At 45.0% G+C, this 13,351-nt stretch overlaps 1 protein-coding gene across 1 annotated transcript in view; it reads left to right on the top strand.

The window, feature by feature from the left end:
* The window catches only part of LOC121348867 (c-Maf inducing protein), a 131,592-nt gene that overhangs the window by 86,751 nt on the left and 31,490 nt on the right, over positions 1 to 13,351 (top strand). The window contains exons 4-6 of the mRNA XM_041458833.1: positions 9,146 to 9,307; positions 10,470 to 10,511; positions 13,154 to 13,216. Of these exons, the coding sequence (XP_041314767.1) occupies positions 9,146 to 9,307; positions 10,470 to 10,511; positions 13,154 to 13,216 (267 nt within the window). The remainder of the gene's footprint in view (positions 1 to 9,145; positions 9,308 to 10,469; positions 10,512 to 13,153; positions 13,217 to 13,351) is intronic.

Below are 13,351 nucleotides of genomic sequence, written 5' to 3'. Positions count from 1 at the left end.
CAAAGCCATTTATGGTGTTGAGGAGCTAGAAAATCAGCAAAATAATACATTTGCCAAGGAGGAGAAAGTGAAACAGGTGGGTAAACGTCCATTTGGAAGGTTTTGCTGACTGGTGAGAGGGGAGGAGAGCAGAAAAAGCTGAGGATGTCCACTGCCAGCAGTAGAGAGTAATAAAGAAAAGGGGTGACGTGGCTTTTCAATCCATTTTGCATATCTGGGAAGAAATAATTGCTTTGTGTACTACTTGGTGCTACCTCAGCTTATTGGAATTTCCCAGAAAAATGAAAGGGGGATAGATTATCTTTCTGAGGTTATCTTTTGTTAGCAGTTACTACAATGTGTAGCGATAGTAGCTGCTTACTCCCAGTTGGAGGTGGTTTCTCAGGTGGCGAGCTCTTCCGATCAGGCTTCTCACATGCCTGGAATTGCTGGCATGTGCTGTGCAGCCTTGCAGATGAGGCCACCACGTCCTGTTTTCCCGGTGATCACCATCTCTCTCGTGCCCGAGTGGGATCTGAAGGGTGCAGTGCCCGGGCGGGGGGGCTCTGCACAGCAGGTATGCCTGGCTGTGCTCCATGGTGGCCTTGTGCACAGCTTTGTGCTCTGCCAGACCCGGTCAAAGTGCAGTGATGATAAGATTGTGCCTGCTCCTTTTTTTTTTTCCTACACAGTATCTTTTCTCTGCAGTGGCCAAGTCATTTATTCCCACCACGGGCTGGGAGCTGGTGGATGCCAAGGCTCCACAGACACAGCCATCATGTGTACAACATAAAGGGCATGAAGATAGAAGGAATTAGGAGCCTGGATCAGTTCAGCTGGGTGTCAGAGGCACTTCATAATCTAGTCAGTAACTGTAGATCTCTGCACAGAAAAACACACAGCAAGGACCACACCTAGATGGTACTTATTGTCACAGTGCCTTGTGTCATCTGTGCTCTGTTTGCTGCATGTCAAAATCCACAGTCACACTGTCTGCTGTGCTTTAGTTATTAAATACTACTTTTTTGCCCCTATGCACTCAAAGCAGTTAGTCCACTGAAGGCTTCAGAAAGTGTGAAGTGTGTATGGTACACATATTCCTGCTTTTTTCTAGTAGTCTTTTTTTTTTTTTTTTTTTTTTAATTTTATTTGCATCAGACATTATTTTTTGACTCTGGGTCATGCTGCAGATACAGGAGCAGATCAGACTCCCACCTCTCTGGAAACAGTGGGTTTTCCCAGAACACTGAGATCCTGATGTACAGACAGTGTGGGGCATTTGCTGCTCTGGAGAAAAGGGCCAAAGCTGCTGCAGGGAGCAGTGAGGTCCTGCAAGAGGAGGAGGCAGTTGTGTCTGAACATGTTTGAGACCTTCCCTAGTGAGTCAGAGGCTGTTCAAGTCCTGTAGCTCGAGCAGGGTGTCTGGCTCCTGCCCTGTTGTGTGTGTCTCTATGAGAGTTTTTCTCACTCATTCTGCAGAAGATATTTAAGTAACTCAGGGTTTGTAAACTTCCTACTCCCCAGCCTGCAGTTAGGGCAAACCTTTCCTGTATGTCTGGGACAATTGTGTTGATAAACTGTTTTGAAGTTTGTTCTCCTGCCCAAGATAAGGAGGAAAAAATGTTGCGTGACTTCTGTGTAGTGAAAAAAAAAACCAAACCAAAACACCCAAATGCTCATGGGCAAGATATTTTAGAATATTTCTTCATTTGGGGAAATGTCACATGGAATTTTCAACCCAAGATACCAGCCTTGTCTCTACTAATGCTTTTTGCAAGCAGGGAGTGGCTTGTGCTTCTGCTGGAGTATCTGCAGTCATAGTGAAATTCCGCATAGCCAAAGCAACATTAAAAACAAACCCCAGCTTGGCTCTGATACCAAAAATACGGAACAGCAGTTGCTGTGTGCAGGATGAAAGCTGATGTTTTGCCAACCTGAAGTGTAAAGCTGGTGCTGGAACTGGGGCCTGAAGAATGGGAACGTTTGCCAAAAGGAAATGGAAGCAGGGATGGAGGGTTTCGGGGAATGCATCAGCGTCGGCCATGCCAAAAAATGTCTCCCCTGTGGACAGGTCTGATTACAAGAGTAACCACATCAGCCCAGGCAAAGTGCAGCTGGAGCCACCGTTGGCTTTTTGCGTTTTCTAGCTGGGTTTACAGCATCTCAGATGCAGAAATGAGGTAGAGCTGGGTTTGGCTCGACCAGCTGTGTTCTGCGTCTTACAGAGACTCAAGGGCTGTGCAGGGATTCGAGGGAAGACAAGGCACCAGCAGAAACAAAGCCCAGTTTCTTTGCTTGGTGGTGGGGAGGTCTGCAAGGATGACCTCTTCCCTCCCTGCTTAGGGAGGCTAGAAGGAAGCCACAATTTTTGAGTTGCTTTCAGTTTTTGGAGAAACACACACACTGCCTTTGCATACAGGTTCGTCTTCAGTGGAGCTCATTAATTTAATGGTTTAATTTTTCTTCCTTTCGCTTGGATAAAATATCCTTCCTGTTCCATCCTCTCATTCCCTGTTGTTACTGAGGGATCTCTTTGCAGCGGTGTTGAGCATATCAGAGAGCAGAAGCCCAGAAGGGTGGGCAGTCAGTTGACAGCTGTGTGCAAAGGAGAAGGATATATATGTATATATACACACACATATATATGTAGATAAGGTCTATAATATGCTTTGGGAGCAATGCATTAATGTCACAGCTGCCCAGTGTCATGCTGAAAGGCGACTGAGGAGCCTGCCCTGTCACCCCCCTTTGTCCCATGTCCACTTTGCGCTTCTCTTGGTTCAAACAGGAATGCGTTTTGTCTCTGATCCATGCTTTTAAAATTGTGTTTATTTCAGCATTCTTTTCCTCTGCAGTGGTACTGTCCCAGTGGTACCTGAGCAAAGGACAAATGCTGTGCTTGGGGGAAGTGTCTGTGTGGCTGTTCCAGCTCGTGCATCAGTAACAGCTGAACCCACGTCACCGCCTGCTGAACCCACTGAACTCTGGCAGCGCTGGAACGGTGCTGACCTGAGCCTTGTGCGTTCTGGCAGCTCTGGAACGGTGCTGACCTGAGCCTTGGGGGTTCTGGCAGCTCTGGAATAGTGCTGACCTGAGCCTTGGGGGTTCTGGCATCTCTGAAACAGTGCTGACCTGAGCTTTGGGCGTTCTGGCAGCTCTGGAACGGTGCTGACCTGAGCTTTGGGCATTCTGGCAGCTCTGGAACGGTGCTGACCTGAGCCTTGGGCGTTCTGGCAGCTCTGGAACGGTGCTGACCTGAGCCTTGGGCGTTCTGGCATCTCTGAAACGGTGCTGACCTGAGCCTTGGGGGGTTCTTGCCTGGCTTAGTGAGATCTGGAGCAAGGTGGCAGGCACTGGTGGAAAAAACCAGGTGAATCAGACTGAAAAAGGTGGTGACCAGAGATGGTGAGATGGGAAAGCACAGCAACAGGGTATCAACATTCAAGTTGCTGAAGGCACAGTGCCTGCCAGTGGTGTTTTCTCCTCAGGGTACCAGGATCCAGGAATTGCCTTGGAGGTCTGAGGGTCAGAACACCTCAGTTCTGCTCTCTTCCTGGCTTGCCATATGACTTCAAAGAAATCACCTTGGTTTTCTTGCTCTTTCTCTCCTTCTTGCTTTTAATCATCGAGACTGCGAGCTGCTCAGGGCAGAGAATGTCACTGGGTGTATTTACTCAGGCCGTAGATTCACAGGTGCCAGTCTCAGTGTAATAAATAATGGTGATTTTACCAGGATCCTTTTTATCCGAGTTGACGAAAAACAAAGTGTTATTTAGACCTTAACTGGGTGAAAATCAGAAGAGCTTATCCTATAATATTTTCCTCCATTTCTCTGGCCTGTGGCAAGGAATTTATGGGGAAGTGAGCCTCGACCAAGGCAATTGTATTCAGAGAAACAACTGAAGCAGAGAACTTGATGCACTTCAGCATTTTGCACCGGGTAGAATGAAATATGCAGAAAAATCTGTGACCTGAGAGAATGGTGGAGAGCAAAAGTTTGCTGCTGCTGTTTTGCAGCATATCTCTGTTTTAGAGAGCAGCACATTAGTCTTTCTGTACAGAACTTACAGAAGGTCAGGAAGAGTTTGATTACTGCAGCATGAGCAGTTTGAAGTCCCTGATTTAGAAAAGTTTCCATAATCTCATCCCAGCCCCAGCCCTTCGGCTGGATTGGGACTTTGTATAGCTTTAGTAATTTCAGGTAAGTTTCTTTTTTTTTTTTCATATTGGTAAGTGTTGCAGGGAGGAATATAGTTCCAAAAGCTTTCAGAGGATTCAGCTGGTGATTTAAGTCCATCTCTGACTAGCAGGGAAAATTGTATAAGCAGCAAGTTAACCTTAGGTATTTTTCAGAATACCGTGAAGTAAGTGATACCTGCTAATATTAAAAGCAGAATATGGGTGTGGCCGACTTTTAGGATGCCAAGCCCTCTTTGTTTTCATGAAGATAATGAGTTAAAGGTCAAAATGCTAGCAGGTGATGCTGTAGAATACATGGTGCACCTGGCCTTTGTAGAACAGGCCAACATGTGTGTTGGACATGGCCAGCAACTCTTCCTGTTCCTTGTTACGCAGCGTTTGAACAAAATGTTCTGCTGCAGTGGAGAAAACCTTTCCAGAGTCTGCTCTCGGTGTTGTTTTTATCTCTGCAGATTTGCATCTAGCAAGAGGCACCTCCATTTTACATAAGCACTGTCAACATCAAGTGTAACACTAGCCCGTGTCACCCGTCCCCGCAATGAGCTGGGGGAACCTTTGTGCGGGAGCCTGACCTTTTCCCTCTTGCTGGAGCTGCTCTCGTTGCTCAGCAAGAAATAAACAATTGCTGGCACCCACAGCCCTCCATGGCAGCTCCCGTTCCTGCAGGAGCTCCATCCTATCCCATTCCTGCAGGAGCTGCAGCCTGTCCCGTTCCTGCAGGAGCTGCAGCCTGTCCCATTCCTGCAGAAGCTGCAGCCTGTCCCATTCCTCCATGAGCTCCATCCTGTCCCGTTCCTGCAGGAGCTCCATCCTATCCCATTCCTGCAGGAGCTGCAGCCTGTCCCGTTCCTGCAGGAGCTCCAGCCTGTCCCATTCCTGTAGGAGCTCCATCCTGTCCCGTTCCTGCAGGAGCTCCATCCTGTCCCGTTCGTGCAGGAGCTCCAGCCTGTCCCGTTCCTGCAGGAGCCTCCCTGCTAAAGACTCAAGCAATCCTTTGCAGGCTGCGTGTGGTAAAGGGGGAAGAGAGCTAGAATTTAGCAGGCTCTTCAGCATTAGGGATGGCCATTAATTTTCTTTATATAATGAAATAGTATTTGCTGATGGGAAGACAGGTACCTGAGAGTACAGAATGTTCTCTGGCTGGCAGTGGCAAAGCAAGGATGAAATTTTGTCATCAAAAAGGCTAACTTCATTTTTCCCTTTTTGGATCAGGTGTGGTGGCTGCTTTAAGATGTTCCTAACATGAAAGGTCTTGCTAGGGCTGAACAAGGCAAATGTTCCGTGCTGGCTGATTTGTGCATTAGAGTCCATTTTTCTTAGCTGTTGACTACATCAGTATTATCATTTTTGTCCAAGAAAGTGGTGTATGAGCAAGGGCTATAAGATGAGGCTATTATGGGATAGAAAAATATATGAAGATCTTACTTGAAAAAAGCTGAAAGTTTCCTAGGCTCTCTTGAACTTTCTGTTCACAGCAGTGTTCAAAGGCTTTTGAGCACTGATGGTAAAAATGACTGCTTATAGATTTTTGTCACATTTCCTAGCTTAATAACTCTAGAAAAGTAATTTTTCATACATGGACTTCAGTTCTTTCCTCCTGTAAAAGAGGATTGAGACTTAGGTCTTGGAGTTTCTGCAAGACTTAATTAATTAGAGTGATTTGAGAATGAATGTCCTGTCATGTCACTTATTCTCCTCATTCTGCTTCTTCTGGGTACTTAATAAATTCAGTGGTTTTGCATTTAAAGTCAGCATGGTGAGATTTTGGAGTGACACTGGCTGTGTGGCTCTGGCTGGTCAGTAACTAGAAGGGTCAAATTCCAAGCTGGCATATCTTATTTTCACTCACATAAATTTTCACAGGAGCTTTTAGTGAAATCCCCCTAGAAGCTGGATTCCTATCCTGGTATTTCTCTTGTTCAGGCTATTAATGATAAACGTTGTGTGAACTATTTCAGCAACTTGAAGGCATCTTTTGCACCTGCACCCAGGGGGAGTGAACTCCTGGGCTGACATTCTTGTTCTCCATGTGGGTCTTTACCAGGCAGCTTTGTTTTTCAGCTGGTGAGTGATTGTTGCTCCCTGCTCTGGAGCCAGCACAGGTAGAATGGAGCAGATGGCTCAGTGTTTCTAAGTGCTTGCTGAGACACAGCAAATTGCTTCTGTAACCCACTGATAGGTTTCAGGCTTTAATTGAGGCTTTCAGCAAGGCGCTCAACAGTGAAAAGCATTCTGCTGAGAAAAACAGCGCTGTAACCATGGCCAAAGGTTCAGGACAGCAGAGTTCAACCCTCTTGGGGATGGCTCCTCTATTTATTTATTTATTTTCTGCTGCTTTCCCACCATCATTCAAGACTCCTGTAATGCTGTTTGCAGGCTGCAGCTCAGTCTGTCAGTGCCACTCAATCATTTGTGCTGGAAACATGAAGCACACACTGATAAATTTGGATTCTGTGCTTGCAGCAGGCTCTTTGTGTCTGCAAAGGTGGCCCTCCCCTGGTGCTCCCTTTGAGTCCCTGCCTGCCCTGCAGGAGCTTTGGTTGGTCTTCCCTGCATGGCAGCGGGTGAAGCTCCTGCTCTCTTCCCTCTGATGTACGTCAGCATCATCAGAATTCTGACTTTTAATGGAAATCTCTAAAAGGGAAAGAAAAACTCCCTTCCTCCTCCCTGACTCCAAGCAAGACTGGATTTGACAGCAAAAGAAGGATATTTGTGGTGGAGTTGTCTGAGCAGCGTCCTGTTGGGCAAGAGTTCCCTTCAGCAGCTTCCCCTTAGGCTGAAGGAGCTGCTCTGAAAATGAGCTGTAACTCACCAAAAAGGGGCAGCCCAGAGAGGCAGGGATGCAATAACCCAGTGGTCTAACTCTCATCCTCCCACTGTCCCCACATTTTGTCAGCTTCTAATTCTGCTTTGGCTTCTTCACAGTACAGGGGCAAGGAATAGGTTTCAGCATTGGAAATTGTATCTCTTGAGCCAGCTTGGTTTGGTGTCCTCAATTAATCAGAAAGTTGTTGTTTCCAGTTTAAACACTGTCTAAATAGTCAGAAGGGAGTTATTTCCAGTTAAAAAAACATCTGGTTGACTTAAATTTAGTGCTGGAGTGGGTCTAACAAAAAGATCCTAAATAAAGGCACTACCTGAATAAGAGAAATTAGATTCTCTGATTGAAGTTTCCTAAAGAGTCCAGGAAATCTGTAATGTAGAAGTAGTGCTGGTTGCTTAAAATCACTGTTGGATTCTCTCTGTCCCAAGGAGCTCAGAAGAACAAAGATTTTTGTGCAGTTTTGAAATCCCAGCCACATTTGATAATGTCTGCAGCATATTTTTATGTTCCTTTAGCTTTTCAGTGGCTTAAAATGCACTGGAAGTGTGAACTAGACTGCCAGTGTGCTTTTGTACTTGGCATGAATTTAATTAAAAAGATAATTGGATTGCTTTATCCGTCTTGGCGTGTCAGCCTAGTGCCACTCTCCTGTCCCCTCTCTAACAATGCTGACAAACCCAGTGCATATGAAATCTGCATTTTTCTGCATTGTTCTCTTCTCTGGTGTTTCAGGTGGGGGTTCAGAGGTGACTGTTTGCTGCTGAGCAGTGGATCTGCTCCAGGGTGGGAAGGAAGTGGCTGATAAGCAGAGAGCCAGCGTGGTCAGATGGTTCCTGCTGGGGCTGCCCTGGGCCAGCACGGGGGAAATGCCAGGAGCCACAGAGCTCCGAAGGCAAACAAAGCACACAGGCCCTTTGCAGAATCCCTGCCTGTGTTACACTCATGTACAGCCCAAAACGTGCAGCTGCAGTCGGCAAGGCTGCACAAAATGGGCAGTTTATGTGATTTTCATGGAAATGCTGCTGAGGAATGTAAGGTTCATTTTTAGTGCAAAACTCCGATGTTTTCACGTAAACATGAGGGCCCAAACAGTGCTGTTAAATAAACCTGAGCATGTGTCCAGACTTCTCAACATCCCTTTTTGCAGAGTACCAGGCTGTGCAGAGAGGGGAGTGTGAGCTAAACACAAGTGGGGTCCTGGCAGTTGCTGTCCCTCAGTGCAGAGCTCCTTCCCTGCCTCTGGCACTGCCTCCACGCTCTTCAGAGCCCCTCCTGCCTCTCCTGTGCCCCTCATGTTGTTTTCAGATGTGATGGTTGAACACTCATCATCATTTCCTTGAGCTTGTAGAGTGCCACCAAGCCACCTCTGGGAATTTGGGTGGGTGGGTTTTCTCTAAAGATTGCTTTTCATAATATAAAGCAGCTTCTGTTCCAGTAGTTTGTGGTCACATGGCTGCTGAGGAGTAAGAGTTGTCCTCTGCTTATCCAGCTGGTCTGTAGGTGGGACAGTTAATGAAATAGCTTGGACATGGTCAGGGGCATGCGGGGAACTGGGGCAGATGGGGTTAGGCAATCAGGCATGCTGTTCTTGAGAGTGGAAATGCTGTTGTGTGGAAGATTTGGAGGGTGACATCATGACTTTTCAGGCTCTTTCAAGACAGAAGATGGTCTATGAGATTTTTTTTTTTGCTTTGGTAAAATTTAAATGAATTCTGAATATGAATTCACATTCAGAATAAGGGATCTAGAAGAGTGATATTTTAATGGCCTCTCTCTCTCTCCTCCCTTGCTTAATGAGTCTCTTGAAAAGACCTTAAGCTTTAGAGACAGTTCAATAGCAAGTATCTGTTGTTAGCCTGAGGAAGGTGTTTGCAAGAGGAGATGATTGAAAGAAAGATGCTCTGGAGTTAAAAAACTCATTTTGAAAAGAAAAGAATCATGGTTTCTCATTGCTTCCACAGAAGAAACTGGTTTAGACATAAAAGGTTTTCTTGTCCATTTAAATGTTTCAAGTTCAGCTTTTCAGCCACAAGAAAAGGCAAAACCGGACATACCAAGCAGCCCCCTTGGGCAGTAGGAAGCCCAGCTGCATTCAGGGGGTTTATGGTGGTGTCAGTGTGGCCCTTTTCACGTGTCTTGCAGAAGAAGATTTACAAGTACAAGAAGGTGCTGAGTAACCCCAGCCGCTGGGAGGTGGTGCTGAAGGAGATCCGGACGCTGGTGGACATGGCGCTGACGTCCCCGCTGCAGGACGACTCCATCCACCAGGCACCCCTGGAGATCGTCTCCAAGCTGCTCTCAGAGGTACCTCAGCAGGGCTCCTGTGTCTCTCAGATGAGAGACAAACAGTTAAAAGTTTGGGGGTGGGTTTTATTTTAACTCGGGCTGTCAAAATTCTGCCTGCGAGTCTGCTCGTGACTTCTGCTCACTTGAGTGGAGTTTGCACTTGCTGGGGAGAAGGAAAATTTGACCCATCTTATGTAGATTTCTAGAAAAAAAACAAGCCCTATTTATGTTGTGTTTGTTGGTTTGGTTTTTTTGGTTGGTTGGTTTTTTGTTTCTTTGGTTTTTTTAATAATCTACGGTAAATTTACGTGGGTTTAACTCCTGTGACTTAAGTCAGTGGTTAAGCTCCCTTTGACTCCTATTCCATTTGCTTTGCTTCCATGACCAGTAAGTTTTGTACCAATATATATACACACACCCTAATAAATTATTTGTGTAGCTATTTTATTTTTACTAAATCTGGTAAAGAAAAGTGTTTTTCTTCAGAGTTCTCTCTCCTCCTATAATATCTATTTCAAATATTTAACTTTTAATGGACAGGAAATGTAATGCCAAGCAGGCTTTTCTTGTCTTTGTTCTGATGTGATAGCAGAAGGATTTGATATAAACAAAAAAATCCACTATTTTTTCTTGCAATAGTAAAAAATCTTAGCAACTCACACCATTGTAACCTCTGGATGGATCATGCTGCTGAAAAAGCACAGAGCTAACTCTTCTGCTTAGGTGGTAGTATAAGTGACTTGCAGTCAATTTATTGGCTTTTCCTGGTACCATGTTTAAAGAAAGAATTTTGGGAAAACTGGCCACAAAAAAGACCCACCACAACAATCCTTTTAATATTTTTTGTAAAGACTTACAGTTTGTGCTAAGAAAGCATTTTAAAGGAATGTATTACTGGCTTTACTTTCTCAACTTGAAAGAGAGGATTGAGACCTCTGGCATGCTGGTGTTTGTGTGCTGAGCTGAAGGAGCAGTGAAGGCTTGCACCAGTCCTCAGCAGGCACTGTGCCACCTCCTTTAGGAGAATGATTTTAATGCCATGGTTTTTATTCAGAAAATAAGCAATTGAGTCTTGAGCCTTTCTTCTTGTGTCTGGTGGTGGCTGAGGACTGTGTGTGCTGATGTACCAACTCAAGGGTGCTCTTCGTTCACTCATCTTTCTTCTATTCAACTCTTTCAGAACAACAACTTAACCACTCAAGACCATGAGAGCATTATTGTGGTGAGTATCTTTCTGTCAAAAGCTGAGGACAAATCTATATTGTTTGATAACAGTTCTCTTAGTGCCTGTCTCTGCCTCAGTGAAGTAGGGCAAATGTGAAAGCCTTTCCACCAGTGCTGCTGAGCTTAGGCAGGAATGAAAACCATTTGTCTATTTTTTCTGTGGCTTTGTCATTTCTCTATTCTTGTTTCACAGATGAATTACAATAAAGCTTTCTCATCAGTCTGTGTGAGAGAGCACAGCATGCTGAGTGTTAACAGTCTCTCCAAAGGGCCTCCTTAGGAGGCAGCACAGCAATATCCATATCTGTATGTGTACTTTAAATAGTCAAACCCCATCATTTCCAGATGTGCCCTATAAAACCCTTAGGCTGAGTAGTTTCCTGAGGGTCTCTTGCTACCATATACAGAATGTCTCCATTGCTGAGGGTATGTGAGCAAGGGATTGCTCTTCTGTCATTCCAGTTTAACTCCCTGCTAACTTATTTGTAAAAATATCCTCTTCAACTTTTTTCTTTTTTGCAGGTCACATTTATTTAGACATAGAAATCAGCGAATCAAATGGCAGCTCTGTTGCTTGTGAAACAAAGTATAAGATCTCAACAGTTTATCAGAGAAGTGGAACTTGGTTCCTCATCACTGTGATTTAATTTAATTTTCTGGCAATTTCCAGGAGATTTTCACAGTAATCTAATCTAGAGCCTCACCACCACCTGATTGTATCACATCTCTGTGACTCTTTCTGCAAAATGACAAGGTGGCAGGTGGCTGCTAGTAGGTGTTAATTGTGTTTAACTGCTGTTTAAGGTACCCTTTTAGCTGGAATCAGCCACTGAGAGAAGTTTCTGAAGTAGCATTTACTTTTCTTTGCTATAACTTTCGTTTATCTCTAGTGCCAAGGGTAGTTCAGGCACCCAGTTACAACTAGGGGAAGGATTTTTAAATAAAACATGAGAGGTGGCCCTGCTGTGAGCAGGGAACTTGGGCCAGGTGGCCTCCAAAGGTCCTTTCAGGCTGTGTTACTGCTCTGTTCTGGGTGATGGCTTCTTCAGTCCAAGTCCTGCCCTCGTGCAGGTTGTGCCCAAGCCATTAAGGAGCTGGCAGTTCCTGGGCATTCAGAGCTCACTGCCATTACCCAGATAACCTGGGCTATTCCTGGAAAGAATTGCTAATAGCGTGTGTTTATGTAGCATGTGGAAAGTACACAGTGCTTGCCCATGCAGATGGGACCAGCTTTCCTTCTCTGGATGGTGCTGGGGCAGATCAATATCCCAACCAATCCCTTCCTGCTCGGGATGGGGCCACACGTGGCACAGCACGTGGCTGCTTCTGGCCATTGCACTCGTGAGGAAAACCCAGGAAAAGTTCCTGTCAGGCTGTCGGTCTTCCACACTGACCACAGAGGCAGAGCCATAACCTGTGACCGTCTCTGTTGTTGATACCCTAAAGCAAACAATCCCAAAGATGGGTTCAGGAAAGACCTTGAACTCAGATGTAGGATGGGGAACAAAGATGTTCTGGGCTCACTGGATGGGGTTATGTTCTCCTTCAGTGCCCTGTGGCTGGGCCACCACCAGAGGAGGAGTGAGCAGTTGCAGAAGGATGGCACATGCTAATGGGTATCGTAGTTCTGACATGTAACCAAACAGAGCTTTGCAGTTTCCTTGGGTTTCGTTGTTAAAATTCACACTAATCTTGACCTCTGTGAAAACACAGCTGCTGCAAGCAGACTCACAGGGCTGAGTAAGGAGATGAGAGGGAGAGCAAAAACCCCAGAGCAAAGCCTTAGTAAAACCCCAGGTGCCATCCAGATAAAATATCCGGTGTTCATTTGCTTAATACAAAATGTCCTGGCTGCTGTGTTTAGTGTTTTACATTGAAATGGGTACTGGGAATCCCTGTAACTGAAGAGTGGAAAAGCCTGAAGGCACCACCACACAGAATATATTATTCTGGTACCATTTTCTAGTTTACAAAGGAAGCAACAGCAGCATAAGTTCATTACCCCCTCAGTGGCAGGTATGACCTCCAGTGTGTTTAACCAGGATAAGCACATTGGTTTGTGCAGCGACAAAGGAATGGTTGATCTCAGCTTTTACCAAGTTAGATGCTTAAATTTGATAAATAGTGTCTTCCCAGGTAAGAGCAGTGCTAGGTAGCTTTTAGTGAGCTCTTACAAAAAAAATAGAGCTTGAACTCCTTCACAAAGGATATGTCTGTGTGGTAGTGTTCAGTTTTTTTCTTTTAAGGAAATGTTCTAACTGAAACAACGAGCCAGATTCATCCTTGCTTTATTACATCCTAAAGCAAAAAGGTCTGCTCCCTTTTCCATTTAAACCATTATAAATAGTGCACTCCTTTGCCTGTTTTACATATTTACACTGATGTAGTTAAAAGCAGACTTTTTCTGAGGATTCATAGACGAGGTGTGCTTGAGCTTACTTGTAAAATTAACGCATGGTCCACCTCTAATTTCTCTATTGATGGTTTTGTCCTTTTCTAAAAGTGAGCTTTTATGCCCCCAAGAAAAATACTTCCCTGCAATATGCTTTTTCCAGTTGCTGCCTTGTGTCGTAGGTTAATACTCAAACCATAACACCTTGAAATTCAATTTTTCTGCTTTTTCTCCGTTTCTCTTTAAAGGCAATTGCACCTTTGCTGGAAAACAACCATCCTCCTCCTGACCTCTGTGAATTCTTCTGCAAGGTATCAGAAGAGCTTTGCTTTCTGGAATCTCATAGTTGACTGTGACTGTAGTTCTTTGATTGGGGGGTTGTTTTTTTTCTGTAACTTTTTACCTCCTGCCCAGATTGAGTTCAGTTTTTGGTCCAAGCAATGATA

Source organism: Pyrgilauda ruficollis, unplaced genomic scaffold (genome assembly GCF_017590135.1).
Source record: "Pyrgilauda ruficollis isolate IOZ18807 unplaced genomic scaffold, ASM1759013v1 scaffold13, whole genome shotgun sequence".
Classification (NCBI taxonomy): Eukaryota; Metazoa; Chordata; class Aves; order Passeriformes; family Passeridae; genus Pyrgilauda; species Pyrgilauda ruficollis.
Note: the sequence above shows the minus strand (reverse complement) of the source record. Positions and strands in the feature narration are given on the sequence as shown.